The sequence below is a fragment of the Camelus dromedarius genome, chromosome 16, assembly GCF_036321535.1.
Source record: "Camelus dromedarius isolate mCamDro1 chromosome 16, mCamDro1.pat, whole genome shotgun sequence".
Classification (NCBI taxonomy): Eukaryota; Metazoa; Chordata; class Mammalia; order Artiodactyla; family Camelidae; genus Camelus; species Camelus dromedarius.
The window spans coordinates 47,617,539-47,643,451 of NC_087451.1; the positions used below are offsets into that span (position 1 = coordinate 47,617,539).

General features: G+C 54.6%; 1 protein-coding gene across 13 annotated transcripts in view; it reads left to right on the top strand.

Annotated features, from left to right (window-relative positions):
• MYO18A (myosin XVIIIA) overlaps nucleotides 1-25,913 on the top strand; it is a 91,448-nt gene that overhangs the window by 29,503 nt on the left and 36,032 nt on the right. For 4 of the 13 annotated variants that reach the window (XM_064495859.1, XM_064495861.1, XM_064495865.1 and 1 more), the window contains exons 3-15: nucleotides 16,843-16,986; nucleotides 18,837-18,924; nucleotides 19,134-19,240; nucleotides 19,347-19,523; nucleotides 19,878-20,091; nucleotides 20,347-20,489; nucleotides 21,095-21,195; nucleotides 22,030-22,093; nucleotides 22,296-22,440; nucleotides 24,049-24,060; nucleotides 24,645-24,821; nucleotides 25,041-25,131; nucleotides 25,391-25,583. In XM_064495859.1, coding sequence (XP_064351929.1) covers nucleotides 16,843-16,986; nucleotides 18,837-18,924; nucleotides 19,134-19,240; nucleotides 19,347-19,523; nucleotides 19,878-20,091; nucleotides 20,347-20,489; nucleotides 21,095-21,195; nucleotides 22,030-22,093; nucleotides 22,296-22,440; nucleotides 24,049-24,060; nucleotides 24,645-24,821; nucleotides 25,041-25,131; nucleotides 25,391-25,583 — 1,656 coding nt within the window. Of the gene's footprint in view, nucleotides 1-2,185; nucleotides 2,254-10,569; nucleotides 10,630-13,022; nucleotides 13,725-15,574; nucleotides 15,653-16,842; nucleotides 16,987-18,836; nucleotides 18,925-19,133; nucleotides 19,241-19,346; nucleotides 19,524-19,877; nucleotides 20,092-20,346; nucleotides 20,490-21,094; nucleotides 21,196-22,029; nucleotides 22,094-22,295; nucleotides 22,441-24,048; nucleotides 24,061-24,644; nucleotides 24,822-25,040; nucleotides 25,132-25,390; nucleotides 25,584-25,913 lie in introns of those variants that run through there. The other 9 variants (XM_031468435.2, XM_031468446.2, XM_031468448.2 and 6 more) reach the window with 6 other exon arrangements.

A 25,913-nucleotide genomic window follows, 5' to 3' on the forward strand; every position in this document is an offset into this window, starting at 1 on the left:
ATAATTGTTAAAACTTAATGAAAACTTATGGACTGGACACTGTTCTTAGAACTTTACAAGTTCGAATTTGTTTAATTCCTACAATAACCCTATGTGGTAGGCACTGTTATTTTCCCCATTTTGCAGATGAAGAAATTGAAGCACAGAGTTAAGTTGTGGTGTTTACTGCATGGAAGCACTAAGATTGAGCCAGGCAGTCTGGCTCTGGATATCTCACTGACTTAACCACTGTACACTGGGACTAGTTCTTTTAAAGCAATTGTTCTCAGAATCACTTGGAGGGCTAAGTTAAGACACAGATTCTGGGTCCCATATCCAGAGTTTCTGATTCAGTAGGTTTGGGATAATAGGGCCTAGAATTTATGCTTCTGACAAGTTCCTAGTGATGCTGATGCTGCTGGTCTGGGGACCACGTTTTGAGAACCAAAGCCCTTTTACTAAGATTTCACCCATCGCATAGTATGTCAGTACAGCACATCCTCATTTTACAGATGAGGGGTTTGAGTCACTGGCCCATGGTCACACTGTTAAGTCATTCATTCTTTCATCCACTGACTCACTCATTTCTCTGCACTCAGCCTTATGCTGGCCTTCCAGCTGAGTGGCTTTCAGCTGTGGCTGCGTTTAAGAATCACATAGAGGAGCTTTTAAAAATCCCAGAGCCCGGGCCACCCTCCCATACCAATTAAATCAGAAACCGAGGGGAAGAGGTGGGATCCGGGCATCAGTATCCCCACAGGGGATTTCAGTATGCTGCTAAGGTTGGCCCTATCATGTCAAGAAAGTACAGGAGATGCAGAGACCTGTGACATGCCATGTGCCCCAGAAGGACCGGACCATCTCCCTGGGAAGACACACCATTCCGGAGAATGCAGCAGCATGAGCCCCTCATCCTAATGGCCGTGTGTGAAGCACTTGTGAAGCACAGCGAGTGGTAGGTGGGCTTTGGTCCTCTCAGGCAGTGCTTCTCAACTTCTTCACAGAGAAGGTAATAGTGTTTACAGGACCCTCTGGGCTCACAAGGCCGGCCAGGGTCACAGGCCTGGGATCTCCAGACCCCCTGTGGACACCGGTTAGTAGAGAGCTCTGTTCAGCTTTCTAGCACCTCCCCTAACCCCACCCTTTTTCTTCTCAGAGAGGAAGAAAGAGACGATGACTATTTCCTTTTTTCTGCAGAGCTGACAGCTTCTGACAGATTCAGAAGATCTATCTTTTGGCTCCTTCCCACTGCTCCCAGCTCCGGTTTCAGCGTTACGGGTGTCGCCAGCCTGGTCTGGGCATCCTGTGGTGCTAACTGAAGAGCCCGGCCAGGGCTTCTCTTCATGAGGGGCACTAGCCTTTCACCGGCAGCCCCTGCTCATTGGCCAGACACCCACGATTTCCTCTGCAGGGCCAAGGCTCAGCCACCATGCGCCACCTACCCCACCCTCCTCTGTGCCTGCGCAGTCACTGGCTGTGTGGGGGAGAGGGACGTGTACACAGAGTACGATTGATTCCCTGCATGTCCCCGGTGCATTTATTACAGTGAGGCGGCCACAGTGGGCCTCTGAACGATTGTATGGATCTCTGCTCCTGCTGGACTTTACGGGACGGCTGTGTGGCTGATGTTAGGACACAGCGTGCTGTGGGCCCCATGTGTTACACTGGATGTGACATTGGTGGTTGTCTTGGCCTCCGCCGCGGTAATTAGATGGCTGGGGTGAGCCTATGATTTGTGTGTTCTCAAGAACACTGTGCTGTGATCAAGTGTTCATGCATGGCGTGTGTGTATGTGTGCGTGTGTGTGTGTGCGTGTGTGTGTGCGCGCACGCATATGCTTGTCTTCATCCTGGCCCGTGGGGCCGGGGGGCTGCAGGTCTCAAATTCCTCTGCTATTTTTAGGGGCCATATCAGCTCAGCTGTCAGGAGCCTGGGTGTGTGTCACTCAGAAAATCTCACCCTCCCTGTCCCTTGCCCCTAACCCTCCAACACTGCCTGCCCCCCACCCCATCTTACTCTAGGAGTCTTCTCCTTCTCTTCCACGCAGGCTGGATCACCCTCTGCCTTCCGGCATACCTGGTTCCCACAGTCCTCCAGGCCACTCACTGTCTCCAACTGGCTCTGGCCAGGGTTGGGCAGCTCCAGATGGGAGGGGCCTGGGGAGAGGGAGGGGAACAGGGGCGGGGCTGCTGCCAGTGCTATTTTGAGCCGCTAACGGAGCAGCATCGGAGAGGAGACTCCTTGCTCTGGGCTGCTCCAGGCCAGGCCATGCGGGTGAGTGTCCCTCTGACCCCCCACCCGGAAATGTCCCAGGCTTCTCATGCTGCTTCCTCATTTAGGAAAGGAGGGGCCTTTTTGTTATTTCCCTAGATGTGACTGAAGGAGGTGCGGAGGGAGGGGTGAGGCTGCCTTGGGATCCTCTCTGTGCCTCTTGGTGGGGAAGGAATTATCCAGCCCCACAGCCTCCACCTCTCAGAGGCAAGGGGCAGAGGCTCCTGGGCCTGACTCATGATTTTGGGAGTTTTGAAGGGGGCACCATCTTCTAAACCTCAGTGTCCAAGGACTGCATCAGCCACCCCACACACTGGGACACGCCTTCCCCACAAACCACGAATGCTTGAGGCCTTCATTCCTTGGAATGCTATTTTTTTCCAAAGCCCAGAACCCCAGCATTTCCCAGGCCTTTGGAGTCTTGTCCCTGCTTTGTGTCACCAGTGTAGTCTTCCACCCCCTCTTCCTCCTGGTGAACAAGAGTGAGGGGCTTGAGAAGGGTGGTCCTGGAGTTGTCAGGGGTCCCCCTCTCAGTGTCCCTGAGAGTGGACTCAGTGTGGCCTCCTCCATTTCTGTGGATCAGACACTCAGAAGGGGCACAGATGGCATCTTGGGATGCCCTGACTGTAGGTCTCTTTTTTAGCAGAGATTACTTCAGAGGAGTAAGTTCCTTTAAAAAGCAAATGAGGAGCGACATAGCTGCCTCCCAGTCTGTTCCATTCCCCCCATGCCACCCCTCCCGGCCACCAAGGGTAAGGTTTTCAGTTGTGTCAGCAGTTGGCAGAGGGTATGGGCTGGCTTGGTGTGGAGGTGTATCAGGAGCCTGAGATGTGCCCAAGGACTGCCCCGCCCCAGCCACAAAACTGGCATCAGTGCCTATGTGTCGGGGTGAGAGTGGGTGCTTCCTGGTAGAGATTACAATCCATCCCACCCCACCCCGCCCCACCCTGGGCCTCTAGAGCCTAGCACCAGGTCACAGATTTGGGGCCATGCATGATGACTGCCAGGCAGATGGAAGAGTGCCCTGCAGAGGGGCAGGGAGTATCCCCAGGGAAGGGGACCTCTAGCAGGTCCAGCTGTTGGAGGAGGAAGCCCAGGCCTTCTGCAACTGCAGCGGCAGCAGGAAGCATCCTGGTGTACCTGCTTCCTCTGGGCTGGCCTGGCCGACACTGACTGTGTTGCTCAGCTACTTTCTGTTCCGCCCTGGTCTGGGGGAGGGCTCTCGCTAGAGGCTGGACCAAAGGGGCCAAGGTGTCCCTGCCAAGCTTCTCCCCCTCCTCCTCTGGCTGGCAGCCTGGCCTTTAGGCCACTCCTGCAGAGCCCCCGTTCCTCCCAAGCAGCTCTGTGTAAAGCTTATTCTGGTCATGGATGGAGGGGTAGCTTATCTCTGGAAACCCCTGCTTTCTACCCAAGATGTTGCCCTGGAAGGTGATGTCATGGAAGGACAGTCGCACAGATGAACCAAGGGAGGTGGGGGCAGGGCTTGCTTCCACCCCCTAACATGAGCCTCTGATGTTCTTGCTGGAGGATAGACCTGGGTATGAGTTCTAATTGGTCTCTTGCTGCTCTGAGGCCTTGGGCAGGTCATTTCTGAGCCTCCTTTTGCTTATTTGTAAAGTAGGAATCATACTAGTATCTTTTTCAAAGGGCTGCTGTAGGGATGAAATGAGATAATGCGTGGAAAGTGTTCAGCACAGTGCCTAGTACTTAGCACATGTGCAATAAAGGCTAACGGTTATTACTGTTACTACTGTTCTCCCCACCCCATCCTTAGATAGGTTGGTGCTAGGTTGGGACTGGCAGGGAGAGGGTCCCTTGGGAGCTACCTTCTGTGTTCAAATGGGAGAGAGAAGGATAGTATGTCTCTTTCTTCTCCAAATGAGAAGCTTGGAGTGTTGGCAGAGAGAGAGGTGCCAAGTTCCCTTGGCCACAGGCCATGGGATCTTCTCTTCCTCTAGACACTCTCTCTCAGGGTACCCGCTGCCCTTGGGGGCTCCCAGTGGGTGGACATCTGGCATGGACACTTGGGCCTCAGTGCATTTGTCCAGGCTGGGCATTCTGTGCCTGAGGGGTGCCTGGTGGGTGGAATGATTCTCTTGGGGGCATTTGTGCACTCCTGTTTCCCTCCTGTGAGGGGCACAGAAGATGGAAACTGAAGGGCTGATGGTCCTTGATGGCTATGCAGAAGGTGGAACCCAGCCTGACCCAGCCCCTGGAGAGTGGGGAGTCTTTGGGGCTGAGTGTGGATGGGCCCCTCAGCACAGTTCTTGGCTTTCTCTTTGACAACAAATGCCTTTAGCTTTTATCTCCTCTGCTGTTTCTTTTTTATTGATTATTTAGCCATCCTTATAATAGAAATAAACAGTAAGTAACAAATATGTAAAATAAATACCAACTGTCTCTATTGTGCCTAATTCGCACAACTTATGAGATCATTATGATCACTGTTTACTATTTAGGTTCTAGGGTGGTGTTCTGTTTGTTTGTTTTAAGTTAAGTTAGTCAAAAGGCTCCACTCTGCCTTCTTGTTTCAGCTCTTATACAAAGATAACCAGAAGACAGAGCCAGTAGGGCAATGCGATGTAGTGCAAGAAATTCCAGCTCTAGGGCCAGTTGGACAGGGTTTGAATTCCAACTTTGGCACCTGCTAGTGGGGTGGCCTCAGGCAAGTCACTTAACACTTCTGAACCTCATTTTCACTTTAAAAAAAAAATGGAACTTTTTGAGATAGTTATAGCATTTTTACTTTTGTGAAATAAAACAGAATTTACCAGGATGAGTTGTTTTAGGATTAAGATTGTAATCTATGTGAGAAATATATACATATTTCCCCTAGAAGCAATGGTTCAGTATTTACTAACTCAGTGCACCAGCTTTTAGAACATCACTACCAGTTTGGGTTTTTTTGATTGATGTTATTTTAGGAGGAGTTTTCCATATGGTTGGTTACATTGTCCACATATTTATTAATTTAAATAGCAACATAACAGTGTATTGTAGTGAAGTAACATAGTTTACTTACCCCCTCCCTAATTCTTGGGAGTTCATTGTTTCCAATTTAGGTTTATTATATAGAGTGCATCTTTAAGTCTTTGCATGGGTCTGTGAGGGTATTCTCTTCCTTTCTTTAAGTCAGCTCATTGCTTATACATTCCTGCAGGTGGGACAGCCGGGCCAGAGGATGATGTATTTTATGGCTATTGTTGTTCCACAAAGAGCTACTAAGCAATTTCAGAGTGTCCTGCCCTCCCCCTCATCCCCATGGCAATTGGGTTTATATCTACTTACTGTTGCTAAGTTTAGAGATTCGACCTCCCTTGTTTTTCCCACATCCCTGGGAATCAGGATGGACAAATCTTACTCTCCATAATTTACAGCTGGTGGAAGAGTCTAGCTGGGAGTAAGAGGTTTGTGCAGAGAACCCCCTTTGCAGCTCCTCTAGGCAGCAAGCATTTACTAAGTGCCCGCAGTATGATGAGTAAAACAGAGTCCTGGCAGCGAGGAAATCACAATCCAGGGAATGTCATAGACACACAGACAGCTGCCCAAGATCCACCCTGGTTGTGAATCCCAGTGCTGCCACTTACCAGCTGGGGACCCTCAGCAAGATACTCGCCTTCTCAATTTCTTTACCTAGTAAGTGGGTTGTTGTGAGGATTTGATGAGGACACAGTGTGACGTACCTACCACTGTGCCTGACTCCCAGTGAGAATCCAGTGAGCATTGGTTTCTCTTCCCCTCCATGAAGAGAAAAGGCCAGAAGTGCCAGGGAGGGAGGAGGTGGTCAGAGCCTCAGGGAGTGGTGGGGTCATGGTGAGCTCTCCCCTTTGCAAGTTTAGAAACTCCATTTGGGCACGCTGAACACTAGTAAACTCCACACTATCAATCTGTGCTCTGGCTCGAGCCAGGCCTCCTGACCCCTTCACTGTTGAGGAACTTAACCAGAGCTGACTGCTAAGGATGCCTCGGCCCCTCTGACCTAACACAGCAGAAATGGTGGGCCTCCAACGGAGCAGCACCGGCTTTGCAGTCAGAGCCACTTGGGTTCAAATCCCAGCTCTGAAGCACTTACCAGCTTTGTGACTTAATCTCTTTCTGAGTTTTTTTCCTCATCAGTAAAATGGGAATAATAATAATTCCCATGTCATGAGGCTGTTGTAAGATTTATATTCAAAAATATATGTTAGGGGTGGGTGGGGAGGGACAGACTGGGATTTCAAAATGTAGAATAGATAAACAAGATTATACTGTATAGCACAGGGAAATATATACAAGATCTTCTGGTAGCTCACAGAGAAAAAAATGTGACAATGAATATATATGTGTTCGTGTATAACTGAAAAATTGTGCTCTACACTGGAATTTGACACAGCATTGTAAAATGATTATAATTCAATAAAAAGTGTTTGAAAAATAGTTTTTTAAAAAGTAAAAAAATATATATGTTAAACAACTTTACAGGGTACATCTCATTCTAGGTGTTCCATATTCAGTACTTACTATTGTTGGAAGTGTCTGAACTCTCCAGAGAGAGAACAGGGCAGGGGACAGAGGCTTTGGCTCCCAAGCACCCTTGCTCCACAGACCTGTAGTTCTCAGCCCCCGGGGTGATTGTAGCGAAGATATTGCACCATCTTTGGGACCTGTGTTCCTCGCCATGTTGGATAAAGATAGGTTATTCTTGAGCCTGAGCAAATCTTAGTTAAAACCCAGTAATAAGGAAGAGAGGCAACAGATCCAGACAGTTCTGCACAGAAGCCACAGAGAGACCTTCCTGCAGGGAGAAACCCACATTTGTGTCCAGAGTGACGCTCATCAGGAACAGCTGTGCAGAGGAATGGGCTGGTGTGAGTGTCCTGGTGTCCCTGCAGCCTCGGGTAGGTGGGCCTCTCCCTGGACACAGAGGAAAACTGGAGCAGGACATCAAAGAATGAATGAGTTAATTAAACAAACAAACAGACTTAAAGTCTATCATGTGAACTGGATAATAGCATAAAGAAGTCAACAAAACAAGTTAAAAATAATTCATTGAAAATAAAACTTCTGTGTGTGTTTTTTTTGTTTTTGTTTTTGTTTTTGTTTTTTGCTATCAATTCGTGATAAGTAATAATAAGAATGAGCCAGTTCTAAGGGGAAGGGGAAGCTCAGTGGTAGAGCACATACGTAGCATGCATGAGGTCCTGGGTTCAATCCCTAGTACCTCCACTAAAAATAAATCCCTATACCTAATTACTACATACCCACTGCCCCTCCCCCCAAAAATAAAAGAATTAGTAAGAATGAACCAGTTCTTAAACTCCACTGACTTGAATGGATTCTTGAGATGAAGCCTCTCCCTGGGCTGACTCTGGGCTGAGGCAGATTCTGCCTCTTGAGTTTCAAGAGGACCAGCTCTGGTTTCTAATCCCTGGATGGGGTGACCGTGCAGTTCTCCAGGCCTCTTGCCCCTTGCAGGTGCTGGTGAGTTGCAGGTAAAAGGCACAGCCACTGGAGTCCTACAGCAGCTTCCTTAATCCCCTCTCTGGGCCCACTTTGGTTCAGTGAATTAAGGGCTTGTGTGGCTGTCCCTACCCAGACTCCTAGGATGCCAGACCTGGAAAAGACTTTAGCTGTTTGTTATCTGGACTAGTCCATCCTCTAATTCCACAGAGAGGCCCAGAGAGGTGAAGTGGCTTATTCAAGGGCACACAGCTTCCAAAGGCAGGAAGGTCTGCGTTCTGTACCCCACCTTGCCTTTCCTCTCCTCTAGTATTTTATTCCTTACTCCTTCTCCTTAACTTTTGAGCTCTGTATTCATTCCCTCTCTACTCTATCTCTCCTTTCCTCTGTTGCCCACAGTGTTTGTCCCGGCAGGTCCTGGCCTTTAGGAAGACTCCGAGTCCCTGAGAGACCCTGCCCCTTCATTTCTTCTCTGACCCAGGGTGTGGGCCATTTCCGGCACCATGGCCTTTTCGTCAAGGTTCGCCTTCTGGGAGCAAAAGGAAAGTTGTATTTTAAAATCTTTATGCTTTTCCTATATGCTTGGCATGGTGTGTGCAGGCAGGAGACTGGCTTATGAGAGAGCAAGCTTTGGAAGCTTAGCGATGGATTGGGGGCAGGTGTGTGTCTTTGGGGGTTGGGGAGAATGACCAGGGGGTCCGTGAACTCACCCTTGTGTCTGGATGGGCTCCTGCGCTGAGTCATGCTCCTCCCCTGAGCTCCACCTCTGGTAAGCTGAGCTGCCTTTTGTCCCTCTGGTGCTCCTCCAAGTTAACCCCTCTGCACCCTTCCCACCCTGCTGCTGCTCTGACTCACGCCCGGGAATGGGAGCTGCTGTAAAGGGGCCACCAGGAATGGCTTTGGCTCTGAGGGCTTGGAACTGGGTCTCCCCAAGTCTGAGGGCTGTGATGGGTAGAAGGAGAAGAGCCAAGAGTGGGAAGACAGGCCAGATGGCTGACTGGGTCCAGAGGGTGATTCTGGCGGCAGACCTGGGCGTGCCTTTATGCTGTGCACAGTCCCCAGCTGGGCAGTGACCTACAGCAGACAGAATCCTTTGGGTGGGGGTGAGTCAGCCTCAGGCTAAATCCAGAGCTGAGCTCAGAGCTGGGCCTAGTGTCCCAGACATTTCAGGGGCAGCCAGTGTTTCCCCCAATGTCTCACCACTTGGGTAAGACCCTTGGGAGTCCCAAGCTCGAGCCACTGGAAGGAGGGCAGCTTAGAAGCTGGTGAAGGACACAGAGTGAACTTGGAATCTGGGTCATCCCTGAGCCCGCGCTAACAGCACTGTGTGCAGTAACGAGTGTGTCTGGGTGGTGTGTGGACACTTGCCGTCCCTCTAACCTGTGTGCCGGGGAGCTGATGCACAGTGTGATGGGGGTGAGTGATGGGCATTTGTGGGGGCAGCAGGCGCAGACTTGGCTCTCCCACTCCTCTTCTTTTCCTCTCCACCAGCTCCCCCTTCCTTTTCTCTGCTCCAGTCCCAATTTCTAAAGTAGCAGAGTCCATGCTGATGAATAATTGCCATTTTCCCTCTGACTGTGGCAGTGTGAACTAACGTTGAAAAGCTTGAGCCCATTGAAAATAGCTCTATGGGCTATTAGCTTTAAAACTGCAGCAGCCATCATGCTGGTCAGTGCCCTGGGCACCGCTAATTAGAGCTCAAAATTAGCCGTGAACCCTGGTTACAAATGGACAGTCCCCCCAGGTGGATAATTAAAATGATTCTGGATGAGTTTCTAAGGATCTTTTCCAGTAGGAATCAAGAACTCCTTCTCATGCTCCTTCCCCAACTGTGCTGGGGAAGAGTCATGCTGAGGATAAGGTAGGGCTGGTAGCAGACCTGTTTTTTTCCTGTAGTCCTAAGTGGCTGGAGGAAGAAGAGAAATGAAACCCACTGAGACTGCCTGAGCTTTGGGAGGGAGAGAGGCCAGTGAAGGGGAGGGGGAGAGGCTCTCCCAGACTTGAGGCCTGGCCCTCTGCGTCTCTTCTGAGCCAGTCTCTGAACTGAAAGAACCATCAGAGCAGCCACATTGTCTGTCCTTTTCCCAGATACATTGCGGTATCTGCCGTTTGCCCCCAACTCTGCTCCCCGCCTCTGCCTCGGGCCAGCCAGCTCCCGGGCTGGGCACTAACCCCAGAGCCCAAGTGTCTTTCCTTCCTCCACACCCAACCCCAAACCTTGGGGTTGCCTTCCTAGGCTGCATGATTGGCAGAATTTTGTGGGTCTGGGGTTGGGGAGGTATCTGGCTTCCTGAATCCCTGCCTCTGTGCCACTTCCTGCCACCAGCCAGAATTCGGCTGCCTGGTTGGGAAGACACTCAGGCTTTGTGCTGGGGGAAATCATACAGACCCAGAAGCAAGCCTAAGCCAGCCTGATAGGGGCCAGTCAGCCATTCCCCCTACACTGAGCTCTGGGGGCTCAGCAGGCCCCCACACTGGGGTCATCCCTTCCCGCTCTGTCCCAGGTCAGGGGCTTCAGACCATGTCCTGTCTGAGCTGGGAATGGCTCTTGTAGTTTAGCCTGAGTTGAATTAGCCGGATCTTTCACCCTGGAATCATGGCCATAATATTGCTCTTATGGGGGGACCTCTTTAGACAGCCCAAGGGGGCCATGTGGCTGGTAACTGAGGGCAAGAGTGCTTGGCTTTAGCTCTCCCCTCCGCCACAGAGACTCCTCATCCTTGAAGTTGCTGCTGGACAACTTTGACCCCAGGATAGGAGATCTGTTGCCCACGTCTTTATCCCCAGGACTCCTTGGATGTTTTCCTTCCATGCTTTTATTGCAGGGTCACCCCACCCTAACCTCTGACCTACCAGTGACTTCTTTGTCTGCTCCCTCAGGTCAAAGAGGAGGACAAAACTCTGCCAAAGCCTGGCCCTCCTGCCAAGGAGGAAGGGGCTGTAAGTGCTTCTCTGAGTGTGTGTGTGTGAGTATGTGTATGGGTGGGTTGTGTCCGCCAGCCCGAGCCTATCCGGGAGGCAGTTCCACAGAGCTGGCAGGGTGCCCCTTCCCATTCGGGGTGGCTGGAGGGAAAGCTAGTAAAGTGACAGAAAGGGCAGCCGGTGTGATGCCAGCCTGGGGTGTGTGAACGAGATGGCAACACCAAGGCATGCTGGGGACCTCTCCCTAACCCCTGTCTTTAGTTCCTACCTTTAGTTCTGGTTTCCTGAGCTCTTTGGGGCTGGAGAGGCTTAGGTGGGCAAACTTTTAGGTCATGGAGCGCCAAATGAGAGCTCAGCTGTTGAGACTCTTCATCCTGCTCTGAGTGGCACAAGGCAAGGGCAGGGAGGGACTTTACTGCAGCTGCTGCTGTCTCTTCCCAAGACCCTGTCAGCTGCTCGGTGCCAGTGACCTGGAGGCAAGCTCCAGCTACGCAGTGCTACCACTCCCACGAAGTCATTCTGCCTTGGGATTGAGACCCTGAATAAAGTTGGACACTTTTAAGGCATGAGAGAAGAGTCAGTTCCATAATAGCCAGGTCTAGAGATGTGTAGTTCCACAAAGGGGGCAGGAGTGCCCAGGACTTTGGAACAGAGCTGGGTCACAAAACATATCTGTACTTCATTACCCCAGATGGTGCCTGTCCCGGCTCCCTGACTTCCTTGGATGGGGATTTGATTAGCCAGGTGTTATGGCTTCCACCTGATCTGTAAGCAGTCCTGCCAGCCCAGGGTGATTTCAAGGGGATATGGTTGAGATTTGTGAGAGAGGGGTCTTGGAATATGCCGGATTTGAGGGCAAAATTACATGTAAATTGTTTAGGAGACTGCCTGGCACATAATGAGTACCGTATAAGTGTTAGCATTTACTGTCATTATCATCATTGTCATCGTCACCATCAGCTTTGACTAGAGGGCATGGGAGGAAAGCCAGAAGAGCGAGGGGAAGGGAGTGGGACCCAACAGCTGGGGCCACACAGGCTCTGCAGGGCCCTAACGTGCCATGGAACACTCTTAGTCCTAGATGCTGAGGAAGAGGCACCTTCAAGCCCTCCCCTCCCCACTCCTGTAGCAGGGACACCCCACAGCTGAGGCCTGGGCTGAGGTCATTTGGCTTATCTCTGCTCGGGATGTGGGGCAACCTCTCCACACGGCAGCTGGAGGTCAGTCCACTCTGTAAGCATCTTCCTGCATTTCAGCAGAGATGGCAGCCAGCCCCTTGCAGAGCCCAGTACCCAGGTACACCCCAGAACCAAGGTCATTGTTTTGGAGACTGAGAACTCAAGCACAACTCATTAGTGGCAGGGCATTGCCTGACAAGCAAGGAGCCCCCAGGTTGATCTTGCTCCCCTAGATAATGTGGCTGGCTTTGCAGGAAACTGCCCTGCCGTTAGCTAGCCTGGCCTGCCGGTGGCGGTCTCTTAGGACTACAAGCAGTTCCCACCAGGCCCAGTGTGCCAGCATCTGTAGTGGGCTCCTGGGTGCCTGGGGACGGAGCCAGGGCTCCAGCTCTAGGTAGAGTGGTGCTGCGGTCACTTGAGTGCTTAACCCTTCAAGTTCTGCAGCTGCCACCTCTTCCTCCCATTGTTTCATGTGCACACTCTGGGAACTAAGAGGTCTCCAGCCCTTGAGAGGCTTGCATGAGGAAAACTGCAAGGAAGCTGGCAGAAAGCAGGCTGAAGTGGAGGCTCCCTGGGCCAGCACTGGGTTTCTGCAGCTCTTGAAAGTGTGAGTGAGGGGTAGATAGTGGCCACAGACCAGAAGAGTGAGGAGGCAGGAGACTTGGCATGTTTCGGGGCCAAGAATTACTTCCTGGCTATTGTTTTCATTGGGATGGGCAGGCTCTGGGTCTGACTGCCCAGAAAACCAGGTGATAGAAGAATCAGGGACCACAAAGGCAGAAAGCCCCAGAGTTAGGCCTAAGGTTGATGGTACGGATTCGTGTCTGACCTCTCCCTGCTCTGTCTCTGCTGTGTTTGGGCCGTGAGGGAGGGGGCTTGCCTGGATCCTGGCTTGGTTGCTGTCCTGACATAGCCAGTAACCCTGGGGCACCTCGTGGGCATCAGGGCTCTCTGTGCTGGCCTCTCCCAGCTCTGTGCTAAGCCTGGAGGTAGACAGCAGGTGACAGCAGTACCTGCCCGTGCTTTGTGGGAAAGAGAAGCCAAACTCTCAGATGCAGTTGTCCTATTTGAAAGATGGAATGAGGGCTTCCTGGGTAGCCTCTTGGAGCTGTGTTGTTTGATGGATGAATGCAAGGTCTGTTCCAGGGCTGAGCATGAGTGTGCACCTCTGTGTGGGGTGGGCAGGGCCACAGGGGCTGATGCTAATGTCTCCCTGTGTTTGTGTAACTGTAGCTAGAGGGCAGCTCAAAGGACGGCAGTGGCCCATCTAGGAGTCCTCAGCCTCCCACCAGCCCCTCAGAGACTCCTCAGAGGGCCAAGAGCCCTGCGACCACACTCGCCATGAATGGCCCAGGGGCTGCTTCGGCAGAAGGCCCAAGCGAGGAGGCCCAGGGCCTGTCCCGGAAGAGGGTGGCGAATGCAGTGAGGAAGGTGGTGAGCAAGGTGCTGCCTGGCGAGGAGCCTGGAAGTGCCAAGGAGCCTCCAGGCAGAGGGGTCAGGTCCCCTGAACACCCGGCTCGAGGCAAGAGGGGCGAGAAGGCAGGTCCTGGTCCCAAGCCACCGCCCCCTCCTGCTCCCCCTGCCCCACCTAAGCCTGAAGTGAAGAAGGAGGCAGCCAAGGATGAGCTCTCCGTGGGCCTGCGGAGCCTGATGTCCCGGGGCAGGGGCAAGGACCACAAGCCACGTGGCAGGCAGTCTCCCGGAAAGGGGGAGAAGCCTTCCAGCCAGGAGCCAGGTTCCTCGGGGAAACCAGTCTCCCCGGAGACAGTGGACTCCTCAGAGAAGCCAGGCTCCCCAGCCAGGCCTGAAACCCCAGGAAAGCAGTGTCCCCCAGCCCCACCGGAAAAGCTCGCGGACCCAGGCTCTGCTGGCCCAAAGTTGAACCTCACAGGATTGCGGCAGAACAAGTCACCAGTCCCTGATGTGCAGCAGGAGGTATCTGAGTGCGTCACTAATCTCCCGTTCCCTTCACTGCCCTCTCCTGAGGGCTGGCCGCCTGGCAGCTGGCTTCACCAAGGCTCTTCAGCAAGCCCTGCATGACTGAGAAGCTGGGCCCGGGCCATGTGCTGACGGCAGCGCTGCATGGCCTTCCTTCTCCAAACTCCGGAACCCAGGGGGCCTGTTAACTAGCATGTGGCTGCTCTTCTGCACTTTTGCGTGGGAGTTGGGGCCTGGGCCCCAGCTGCACGGTGTCAGCTTAAGGCCTCAGATCCCAAGTTGAGGATCAGAGTCTTAGTAGATCAGTGCGAGGGCAGAAGGACAGAATTTCTGGGGTCAGGGACCTGTGCTCGCATCCCGTCCCCGCTATTCACTCCTGTGGGACCTTAGCATCTCTGAGCCTTCATCTGTCAGATGGGGGTAACATAGGTCTAACAGTCTCTCCTCTGAAGCCCTTGGGGCCAGAAGTATTTTGTAAATTAGTAATTTTTGTATTTGAGAGTGTCATACAAATGACATAATGAGCAGCAACCTGTGACCAAACACATGAATATTTCCACAGGAAAATTAGGAATGTTCATGCCACAGGAGGAAGAGAGTATAAACAGCTTTTGCCACCAAAATAGTCAAGAAAATTCTTTTGTTTTGGAGGACTTTTTGGATTTTGGAATTGCAAATAAGAGATACTCTGTGCTTTGAAGGGTTGCTGTGAAGATTAGAAAGGATATAGGGAATGAATGCTCCGCGTCCAGTCCCTGGCCTGGTGGGTGCCCAGTAAATGGTCTCATTGATAGTGATGCTGATAACAGTAATTATTGGTACCATCACTGCCATCGCTACTTCCTTAGGCCTGCCCAGCAGTCCCCTCTGGCGGCAGGACTCTTGAGGAGCTCTGGGCCTGGGTAGCAAATGGGCACAGTGGGCCCCCTTCGGATCTGGGGCCTCTCCTGTCCACAAAGTGCCCTCTGGGTTGGACAGGAGGCTGAGAGGCACAGGAGAGGGCCGAGGATGATCTGTCCACCCTTTTCCTCTGGAAGGTGATGCCTGCTTGGCTGGTCCTTAGGTTGGGGACTGTTCTCTTCAGGCTTTCTCTTTTTGTGGATCCTTCTGGGGCCTCATGGGGTTGCGTGAGGCGGGTGGGATGCGTCAGGTTTCACCACTGCTTCTCTGTGCTCTTGCATGCTACTTCTGGCTGGAAGGGGACAGTCAGGGGGATGGGGGGCAGGTACCACCTTAAGGCCTGTCCTGTCTCCCAGGCCCTAGAGGCCCTCTCTGACTGCTACCTCCTAGGATTCCTCAGGCCCCAGAACCCTCCTTGCTCCCCATTCCATTCTTCCTGAGCTTTTAGAACTCAGAGAGGAGCAGGTGGTGGCTTCCCCTACCCTCCTAGCTCACTCTGAATCAGGGAGGTGACCTCCTGGCACACAAGAGCTGGCAGAGGCATTTTGGCCCAACAGGCAGGGTTGTGAGGTGAACCACTAGTCCCTAAGAACCTTCAAGGAGCCAGAGAGTGACATGTGCTGGTTCCTGGGCCGGCTGCCCTCCCTCTGGCCTCTCACTAGGGTGGATTTGGGCTGAGATGGGCCCTGACCTGGAGTTCAGCCCCCTGTCACCTGGGCCTAGGGCAGGGGCCAGAGGATGTATGGGAGAACAAGGCCGTCCTGTGCTGGGGTGGTGGGAAGAAATAACCCTAGAACCCCCAGGCACCTGTTTTTTTCTCACTTGGCTTGCCTCCCTGACCCTACTCTACTTACCCATGGGGTCCCAGTGGCTTCCTGAGCTAGAAGCTTGGCATGCTGTGTCCCCACCATTCCCTGGGCCAGGACTAATAGTGATTTGACCTTTAGGCAGGAGCTGCCCCCGAGGTCCGGCTGACCCCCACAGAGGAGGCCCACCAGCGGCTTGAGAGGATCTTCACAGCTTCTGTAATGCCACCTCTCACCTGTGGTTTCCCCAGTCCCTGGTCCTCCTCTTGCTGGGGCTGGTTGCCAGACTGTGTGTGTCTGTGTCTAGGAGCACCTGACAATGGAAGGGTGGCTCCTTGGTGGACTGGGGGCCCTCATATGGGCTTCCCACTTGGAAACATGAGAGAAGGGCTCTGTGAAGGGTCTGAGCACGGGGAGGCCTGTTCCTCCAGGGAGCCCATGGGAGGGGCCCTTCTTGGCTGGAGATCCAGCCCCCTTCTCTGGTGCCAGTCTCTTGCTCTGGAGGACATGTCTTGGTGCCAGGGCCTGGTGGGTGTGAGGCAGGGAGCTGACACTCCCCTTTTTTGATGCCCTGGCTCTCCAGACCTAGGTGGGGCCTGTTAACTCCTTGCCCATTTCTAAGAAGGAGTGGCTGACTCCCCTTCTTCCCCAGAAAGGCCTTTAAGTAACCAGACAGAGAGATCAAGGCTGGCCACAGGGTCTGCTGACAGTCCCTTGGTTCTTGGGTAGTGGGTGGGTGACCCTGGATGGGGTGATGCCTGTGCTTGCCATGGGGTGGTGACTGGTAAAGGTGTGCAGTGGGGGCCTTGAGGAAGGGGTCCTGGATTTAGGGCTGCTGGTGGGCTTGTTTGATGAAATATGTAGGCGTAACAGCTCTGAAGGGCTGCCCTTGGCATGGGGAGTGACACCCTTGGGTGTGTGTTTGGAGGTCAGGGACAGCCTGTGCTGGGGTCCAGTGGCTACAAGGGAGCCAGGTTGGGAAGTGCCCAGGAGATAAGGCCAGAGGCTCCCAGGGGGCCCAGGCCCTGTCTGTGGTGAGGTGGCCCCTCCTGGCACACAGAAGAGGAGGCTAGTTCAGAATGGACTGAATGGCCAGCCCAGGACAGACTGTGGCCTGAGGCAGAGAGGCACTCTCCTGTCACAGGGAATTACTTATCAGAACATCTCTGAGGGATCTTACGGTACGAAGTGTTTCCTTTTACCAAGCAGGGCCTCTCCTTCCTGGTCTGGCCTCCCCTTGACTGGGTACAGCTCACTTGCCCAGGCTGCCTCCCCCCAGGTCCCCCCACCTCCCGGTGCTGAGTCTCTCTCACCTCCACTTGGCCCAGGGTGCTTGCTGAAGGGGACGTGCCAATCTGCTTGTGTTCACCCCTCTTCTTCTCTCTCTCTTCTTTGCTTGCTGCTGGTAGCTGGACCCTGAGGCTGCCTCTCCTGCCCACAGCCAGGTAGTCTACTCCTGCCCCCCTCAGGAGCCCTCCGCTTCCTCCGGTGACCACCCGCCACCCCCGGCCTGTACCTGGGCTGGCGTCTGTGCTCGGGCCTCGTGCTGGAGTGTAAGGCCTCTTTTCCCTTCCGGCTCCCACCCGGTGTCTGGGGGGACCCCCAGGGGAGGCAATGCCAGAAGTTTGAGATGGGGCAGCTCTGTGCCAGGCCCTGGGGCAGTGTCTAGACTGTGTCACCACTTGAGTTTGGTCTCTGCAGTGCATGGTTCTTAGCCACTGAAGCCCAAGGGCCTGGCCAGAGTTTTGGTTTCTAGGTGTTTCAATTCTGTGCTCTCTGGGTAGAGAAAGCTGAAAAGTCTGAATCTCTACCAACCCCCACCCCCGCCCCCTGCCCACTCTTAAGCCTGACGACGCACATCCTCTGTCTCCACCTGCTGGCCAATGTGGGAAGCCATCTTCAGATTGGCTCTGAAGGAGTTAATTATAGGCCATGATCCTTTGATGTCACCTTTTTCATCAGTCTGCAAATACCTGATCCATAGAACATGCCCATGCGAGACGAAGTTTTCACCTGTCTCATGATTTGGAAAAAAAGTAACTTTGTTTTATAAAATTACATTTTTTCAAGTATAAAAAATTAGCATTTTTTTGATATCTTCACGCAAATTAAAGCATTGACAGCCCCATAGTCCTCCTCCTATTTGAAAGGTAATTTCTCTGGTCCATGATATGCAGTCTGGAGACTGCTGTGTAGTCCCGCCTTCTGGCTCTATAGCCAAGAAGGACCATCAGCAAGGGAGGGGGTCACCTGAAGCCAGAATCCAACCTGGGAGTAGAACCCAGATCTTTTTCTTTCAGCTCCAAGAAATGTAACAAAGAACATACTTATTATTTTTTCTTGCCATTTACAATCCCTCACCCAAGGAGTCAGTATTGCAAAGCAGGGTCTATGCCTTGGCCCCAGGACTCATGAGAATGGGGGACTCCAGGAGAGTGATTGTACCTCATAGCTGGAGCTGTGGTTGTTCACGCCACAGGGGGTGACCATTCTCCTACAGGAGCCTGATGGGCCATGGAGCTGGGCCCCTCTCCTGTTTGTCCAGCTCAGGTCTTCTTAGTGGGTGCCAGGATTGGCAGCCCCACAGCCTGACAGTGCCTGTGAATGCTTCTTTCTGATTGGTGGTCGCTGGGGTCGCCAGGGGCTCCCAGCCCCTTTGTACCCATTCCATGCCCATCCACGTGGCATGCAAGTCTCCCCCGCCCCCACCTTGTGTCCCTGGCCTTGCTGCTTCATGTCCTTGTGTGGCCTTAGCATGTCCATGTGGGTCTGTGCACCTGTTTCCTCCTGAGGAGGAGCAGGGGGCTGGCTCGTGCACCTACGCACTGCCCCCGCCCAGGAGAGCATCCTCTGGAGGGGAAGGCCAGGGCCAAGGTGAGGACTCAGGACCCACCCATCAGTTTGCACTAACATCCTCAGTAGACACTTCTCAGATCTTGAGGAAATGCCCTTTCCCAGCTTGGTGAGGGAGGGCCTATCAGGTGGATGAACGGAGAAGCTGGACATGAGGGGTCATAGTAGCTGTGGCCCAGGGTGCGGGCGAGGGGCTCAGGAGACTCATCCTGCAGGCTTCACAGGGAGGGGGCAAGAAGGAGGTAGTGATTTGCTTTCCTGGGTACATTCCTCATGTGTCCCTGTCTTTCCAGACCCTCAGGGCTGGCATGTTCCCTAGCTCTGTGTCCCTGTCCTTGGGGCTTTGCAGGACCACCACTCCCTCCTGGCTTTCCCACCTTCTTCCTCTGACATCTCTGATGTCTCCTGTTCAGTGTCTGCCACCCACCTGTCCCCCTCACTCAGTGGCTCATCCGTAAGCCCTTCCCCTCATGTGTGTCCTCTCTCCTGTTGTCCTTGTCTGCTTTCCAGAACAGGGTCTGACTCTTTATTCTTCCCCTCTCTCTGACAGGGGAAGACAGAAGAGCAGATCGCAGCAGAGGAGGCCTGGTATGAGACAGAGAAGGTGTGGCTGGTCCATAAGGACGGCTTCTCCCTGGGTGAGTCTGGGGAGACCCAGGGGCAGATGCCTGGACCTTTCTGGTTTCAGGGCTGGGCAGTGGGTATGCCTCCGGGTCTGGAGAGGGCTGGGTGGTGAGCGAGGAGAGGCTGATGATACAGTGGGGAGGAGGCAAGACCATGAAGGGCTCCAAAGAGGGCTGTCATGGCTGCCCAGGCCCATGTATGTCTGTCTGTCCCTGCTGTGCAGCCAGTCAGCTCAAATCCGAGGAGCTCAGCTTGCCTGAGGGGAAGGTGCGTGTGAAGCTAGACCATGACGGAGCTATCCTGGATGTGGATGAGGATGATGTGGAGAAGGTTCGTAGGCGGCCGGTGGAGGGCACAGAGGGTAGGCTGGGCCAGGCAGGCTGTCCAATGGCAGAGCAGAGCTGCCTCTTCACTGCCATCCCGTCCTGTCACACAGGCTAACGCTCCCTCCTGCGACCGTCTAGAGGATCTGGCCTCACTGGTGTACCTCAACGAATCCAGTGTCCTGCACACGCTGCGCCAGCGCTATGGTGCCAGCCTGCTGCACACATACGCCGGCCCCAGCCTGCTTGTCCTCAGCCCCCGTGGGGCCCCGGCTGTGTACTCTGAGAAGGTGCGGACCCCCTCGGCTGCCATGCAACCCCATGGATCCACCCACCCTTTACCCACTCCACATTCCTGGGCTCTGCCCTTTCCCCTTGGCATCCCATGGGGCTCCTGTCCACTCACAGTGACCTTGGGAAGAGGAGTCATCTCAAGGAGTGGGAACAGAAGGCCTTCCCCTGACCTCTCACAGAGGCCAGGACTTGGCTGGCATCTGCATTTCCATGCATGGCCTTAGACTAAGAACCCCCCAGCTCCTCTGGAGTGGAAAACCCAGAAAGATGGGGGCTTTGGGGATAAGGGCTGTCTGGGCGGGACCAGCTTACAGCCTCCATCGCTTCCTTCTGTCTCTCCTGTGCCCAAGGTGATGCACATGTTCAAGGGGTGTCGACGGGAGGACATGGCCCCCCACATCTATGCCGTGGCACAGACTGCGTACAGGGCGATGCTGATGAGCCGTCAGGACCAGTCCATCATCCTCCTGGGCAGTAGTGGCAGTGGCAAGACCACCAGCTGCCAGCACCTGGTGCAGTATTTGGCCACCATTGCAGGCACCAGTGGGAACAAGGTGTTTTCTGGTGAGGCAAGGGCAACTGGGAAAACAGAATGGGCTGGAGGTGGGGGTGGGGATGGAGGCCTCACCTAGGTGCCAGCTCTTTTTCTCTCTGGCCTTTCCATGTCCTCAAAACCCCCCTATCCCTGATAGTTCTGGTCTGACTAACTCTAGGCTTTCAGGTGCTGGGAGAACAGACATGGGCTGGGCCTCTGGAGCCTGTGGCTGGGGGCGAGCTGTCCCTGGCTTTCCTGATGGCTCCTGGGCCTGTCTTCTGCAGTGGACAAGTGGCAGGCTCTGTACACTCTCCTGGAAGCCTTTGGAAACAGCCCCACCGTCATGAACGGCAACGCCACCCGCTTCTCCCAGATCCTTTCCCTGGACTTTGACCAAGCCGGCCAGGTGGCTTCAGCCTCCCTCCAGGTGAAGGGACACTCAGGAGAGTAGGAGATTGGCCGCCTGATTTCATGCCCTAGAAATCAGGCTCTCTCCTGTGCCTCAATTTCCTGGGATTCTGCCCCAACAAAATGGATCCTGGCACCAGCAGGGCTGGCCTGCTTTGCCCTAGCCTTCACACTCTGCCCCTACCCACCCCACCCCCCAACACATGCCTCCTGCCTTGCACAGGGCCCAGCTCAGCTTCCTGCCCATCCTGGGGTTGCCCGCACCCTAGTTGGGGCCCCGGCCCCTGCTCAGGGGCTTCTCTCAGGCTGATTGACCCAGGGAGGACTGGCCTGTCAGTAGAGTAAGGCCTGGCTGAGGCTGATTCCTTCCATGCTAAATGGAATATCTCACCACAACTTTGTGCTGTGCCTGGGGGCTGGGCAGGGTGGCAGGGCCTGTGTTCTCCTCCCTAGCTCTGGTTCCTGCCCCAGGTTTGACCGTGAGGCAATCTGGCCTCTGGCTGAGCACCTTGAGAATAAGATGCAGCTGCTGGTTCCCTTGGGCCTGGCTCTTTCTGGTGTGGGAGGGAGGAGCTGTCCCAGCACCTCCCTCCTTGCCCACATACCCTCTATCTTGTGCCGCAGACGATGCTTCTGGAGAAGCTGCGTGTGGCTCGGCGTCCGGCTGGTGAGGCCACATTCAACATCTTCTACTACCTGCTAGCCTGTGGGGATGGCACCCTCAGGTGAGATGGGACAGAGGGAACAGGGAGGATGCCCTGGACTCCCGCGCACTGGCGGCTCCCAGGCCTTGCCACTTGACTGCATCCCACGCTGGCTGTTTATTGCATGCCTGCCACGGGTTAGGCTTTGAGCTAGGCCCTGGGGATGGCGAGATGAATAAGCCAAAGGCCCTGCCTAGCAGGAGCTCCCTGGTCCTGGGCATGGGTCTTGGCTATATGTGAGGGGCACTGGTGACCCTTCAGCATACCCAAGGCCTAGCTAGGATCGCTGCTGCGCATGAAGCCAGTTCTGGAGATCTGGGGGTCAGGGACTTGCCTGCAGTTACATGGCTAATATGGGGCTGAGCTGATGTTTGAACCCACACAGGGGCCAAAAGCCCAAGCCATTTCCAGTGCCCTCCACGCTGGCCTCCCTGCCTCCACATTGGCTCCTCTGCCAGGCTCTTCCCTTTAGACCTTCAGACTTGCTGTCTGTGTTCACTGAAATAAAGGATAAATGATAAGGCTGAGCAAGCAGCCCAGGGCACTATCCTCTTTAGCTCTTCTTGTAATAAGGGCACAGTCTCTGTCCTGGCTGGACTCTGCCTTCAGGCAGGTTCCCTGCTCCCGTCCAGGGGTCTGGCTGGACACTCTCACAAGGGCATCTCTGGTGACCTATCCTAGGTCCAACCAAGTGTCTAGGCCAATTAGGAAAGGCAGCAGCAGCTGGCCTGACTGGAGGGCATGATGGACAGACAGAACTGGATCTGGAAGCTGAGTGTCTGCCTCCAGCCTGGTAGGGAGAGGGCCTTGGCATGGCAACCAAGCACCGAGCTGATGCCTCGTTTGTACCCCTAGGACAGAGCTCCACTTGAACCACTTGGCAGAGAACAACGTGTTTGGGATTGTGCCACTGGCCAAGGTGAGGGGCCTGTGGGGACAGGGTTGGCACCCCTGGGCCTGGGGGTAGGAGAAGCTTCAGATGGCCCTGAGTGCCCCCTGGGAGTAACAGGAGCCCAGCTCTGGCTAGGGAGCTCTATCCTAGCCTTGGCCCCCCTGAGGGTCCAGCAGGAAGGGAGAGCCCCTCTGAGATCTGGTGCCAGTGTGCCCATCTGTCCCTGCAGCCGGAGGAGAAGCAGAAGGCAGCTCAACAGTTCAGTAAGCTACAGGCAGCCATGAAGGTGCTGGGCATCTCCCCCGATGAACAGAAAGTCTGCTGGCTCATCCTGGCTGCCATCTACCACCTGGGGGCTGCTGGCGCCACCAAAGGTAACCTGCAGTGGGTCCCCACAGCCTGGCTGGTCACCTGGGGGGGGGTGGGGGGGCCCTGCCCACTCCCATTTGTCCTCGCCCAGCACGGGCTCCTCTGTTGTCAGACCCCCCTCTTTTGCTTGTGCTGCTTCCCAGTCCCCCTCATCAGAGCTGCAGGCTCCACATGTCTGGAGAAGTGTCTCTGCCAGTGATGGCCAGAGGCCAGGACTGAGTGGCGGTGACTGGGAGCATTGTGAAGAGTGGGAGGAGGGGGTTGGGGGTTTGGAGGCTTAGGAGAAAGAGAAGGGCACTAACTCAGAGCCGTCCCCCTGGAATAACCCTCCTTCTTGTTCCCTTCCTGACAGAGGCTCTCGAGGAGCAAGCGGGTAACTGACCTTGACCCCTTCCGGGGGTGTAGGGGCCACCTTGCCCCGTCTTGGTGCTTGCCCTGGGCTCTCTCTGGGGGCTGGGCTTGGTCTGTCATAGCAGAGGGCACTGGCCTGGGAGAAGCCCCAGGGTTGAGGGTAAAGAGGGTACCTGCTGGCAGTGGGGCTTCTCTGGAGTTCCAGAAATAGCTGCTTCTACCTGTTTTGTTTCCATTTCAGGATGCCCTCTATAGGGCTTAGGTGGGGGAGGGTGTGTTACTCCTGGGGCTCCCCAAGGCCAGTTTTCCCTGGATCTTCCCTTCTCTCCACTGGTTTGGTAGTAGGTGCCTCTTCCTCTTGCATGTCAGGGTGGAGGCCACTAGAGGGCAGCAGGCACCGCAGTATTGAATGGACTGCAGCTTCAGCATTTGTGCTTGGGGTCTTGCGAATGGCAAGAGCTTGGTGTGGCTTGGAGGAGCTCCTCTGCCTTCCTCTGAGATTACACTGATGGGCTGGTGCTCCCAGCGCCTCTTCACCCTTTTCTCCTCCAGTTTAGGAAAAGGGATGCTGCCTTTGAACAGCATCTCAGGCTTTGGTTTCATCTTCCTCTGGGATGTGAAGGGCCCCAGGCTGCTTAGCAGAAGTGAGGAAGCACCGGTGGGTGGATGGCAGGGTGGGTGCATGCAGTAACAGGTGTCTGGGTGTTAGGTTCCTTATGATCCCAGCAGGTGGCATTCCTGCCAAAGAGGAAGCAGGCTCTGAATTAAAGAAGTTGCCTCCAGCCTGTGTTGGTGGGCAGGTGGGTGGGCATGTGGCTATGTCTTGAGGAAGTTCTTTCACTCTGAGGTGACAGCCTCCAGGTTTCCTGTAACCCTGCTCAGCGCTGACTGCAAGGGGAAACCTCAGTGCATCAGCACGTGGACCTTGTTGAGCAGAGTCTGTTACCTCCTCAGAGCTTCCAGTACTTTCTAGGGGTGTGTGTGCGTGTATGTGGTAGAAAGTCTTTGTGGGTCTCGTGGGTCTCTTTCTGTGTGTGTCAGTGTGATCACATCCACAGACTCTTTTGATGCTGTGAGTGTGTGCTCACGTGTGTGTTTTCGTGTTTCTGAGTCTGAATGGGGTTGTGTTTTCTCTCCTGCTCATCCTCACAAAGCCCCGCCCTCCATGGTCCCTTCCCCTGGGCCCAGCGGGCTCAGCTGATGACTGTTTGCTAACACGCTGTTTTTCTTTGCATGCTGCATGCTGGTCCTTTGCCTTACAGAAGCTGCCGAAGGTAAAACCTTGTTTCTTGTTAGCTTTCCCTAATTGCCGCGATTAGAGGCTTGTGGGCGGCTCCCCCTCCCCTGCGGCTTTCTTGCCTCTCTGCTGTTGGGCCGCAGTGGGTGTTTGTGGTCTCCCCTGGCAGATGTCTAGGGGTAAGGGGGAGGGTCCTAATGTGTTCCTGGAACGGGGAGGCACCAGTGCTTTCCTGAGACTCGGTGGTTCTTGTGCTCATCGTAGCAGAGCTGGCTCCTGCTCTGCCTGTCTGTCCTTGCCCACGTTGGCATCTGGAGCCAAGCCCTCTAAAGGGGTTTTCACAGCCGACTTGGGAGCCCTCTGGCGGCAGCAGTTTGGAGTTACCTCCTCTTTTAGGACCTGCTCTTTCTCTCCAGCCCCAAGGGACACAGGAAGAGCTGGCAGCTGCCTGCTGTCCCTGTTTTGCCTGAAGCCCTGCTGGTGTCCTCAGGGCTTGTTTTACCCTCTGGAAGGAACCTGCTCCCTTGTCCTCTAGGATCGAGGGGGCTGAAGGGCACAGTGGTTATCAAACAGCCTAAGGAGGAAGACCCAAGATGCCAGATCCTCTTTTCTACCCCATAGCTGGGCGCAGGCAGTTTGCCCGCCATGAGTGGGCCCAGAAGGCTGCGTACCTGCTGGGCTGCAGCCTGGAAGAGCTCTCCTCGGCCATCTTCAAGCACCAGCATCAGGGCGGCACCCTGCAGCGCTCCACCTCCTTCCGCCAGGGCCCTGAAGAAAGCAGCCTAGGGGACGGCCCAGGTACCCTGAGCCCCTTTGCTGGTGGATGTCCCCGGAGGCCTCTTCCAGGGCTGGTTGCCATCTCTGGGGCAGGCAGACTGCTGGGGTGAATAGATGCTTCAGTTAGGAGGAGAGACCCAGCCCAGGGCTGTGTGCTGACTTGGCCTGGGTGGGTAGGGAGCACACCCAGGTGGGGAGTCCCAAGGAGCAGGAGATACAGTTGACCCTCCTGGTCCACAGGCCCCAAACTGAGTGCGCTGGAGTGCTTGGAGGGCATGGCGTCTGGCCTCTACAGCGAGCTCTTCACGCTTCTCATCTCCCTGGTGAACAGGTGAGTGCCAGGCAGGGCCCAGGAGCTCCCTCTTCCTGTCCTGACAAAGGTGGGGTTGATGCCTTTGTGCTTATGTGATCGCTAGGCAAAGCCGTTCTCCACCAGCAGAGGGCTCACTGTCCCTGCAGGCAGGAGAGGCCCGTCGTCCCCACAGGATCTGGGCACTAAGACAGGGATGGGGATCAGGCTTGGTGCAGGGGGCACTGCTGAGGCAGGGACACTGCCCTGGACAGCTCTGACCAAGACTCTCCCTCTGAAGGGCTCTCAAGTCCAGCCAGCACTCTCTGTGCTCTATGATGATTGTGGACACTCCCGGCTTCCAGAACCCTGAGCAGGGTGGGTCAGCCCGCGGGGCCTCCTTTGAAGAGCTGTGCCACAACTACGCCCAGGACCGGCTGCAGAGGCTCTTCCACGAGCGCACCTTTGTACAGGAATTGGAAAGATACAAGGAGGTAGCACTTGACCTTGCGTCTGCCTGCCCTCCACCTTCAGGCTCGTCTTCTGACCTTGGCACCCTCAGGGAGGGCATCTGTGGATGTAGGAAGGCACCACTTTCCCCGCTCTTTACCCTTTGACATTTCTGTCCCCTTCTGCTCTCCAGGGCAGGAGGCTTTTCCTGCCCAGGCTGCATTCTTTCTTTGTGGAGAATTTGCTCTCCAGGAAGCCAAAGATGCTTTCAGGGTTCCTGGGAGCCCCTCTTTGCCCACCTGTAAGGCACCTGGGTACTACAGCCATGCAGTTCCTGCCTCCGCATGTGTCAGACCTGGCCTTCCCTGTCTCCT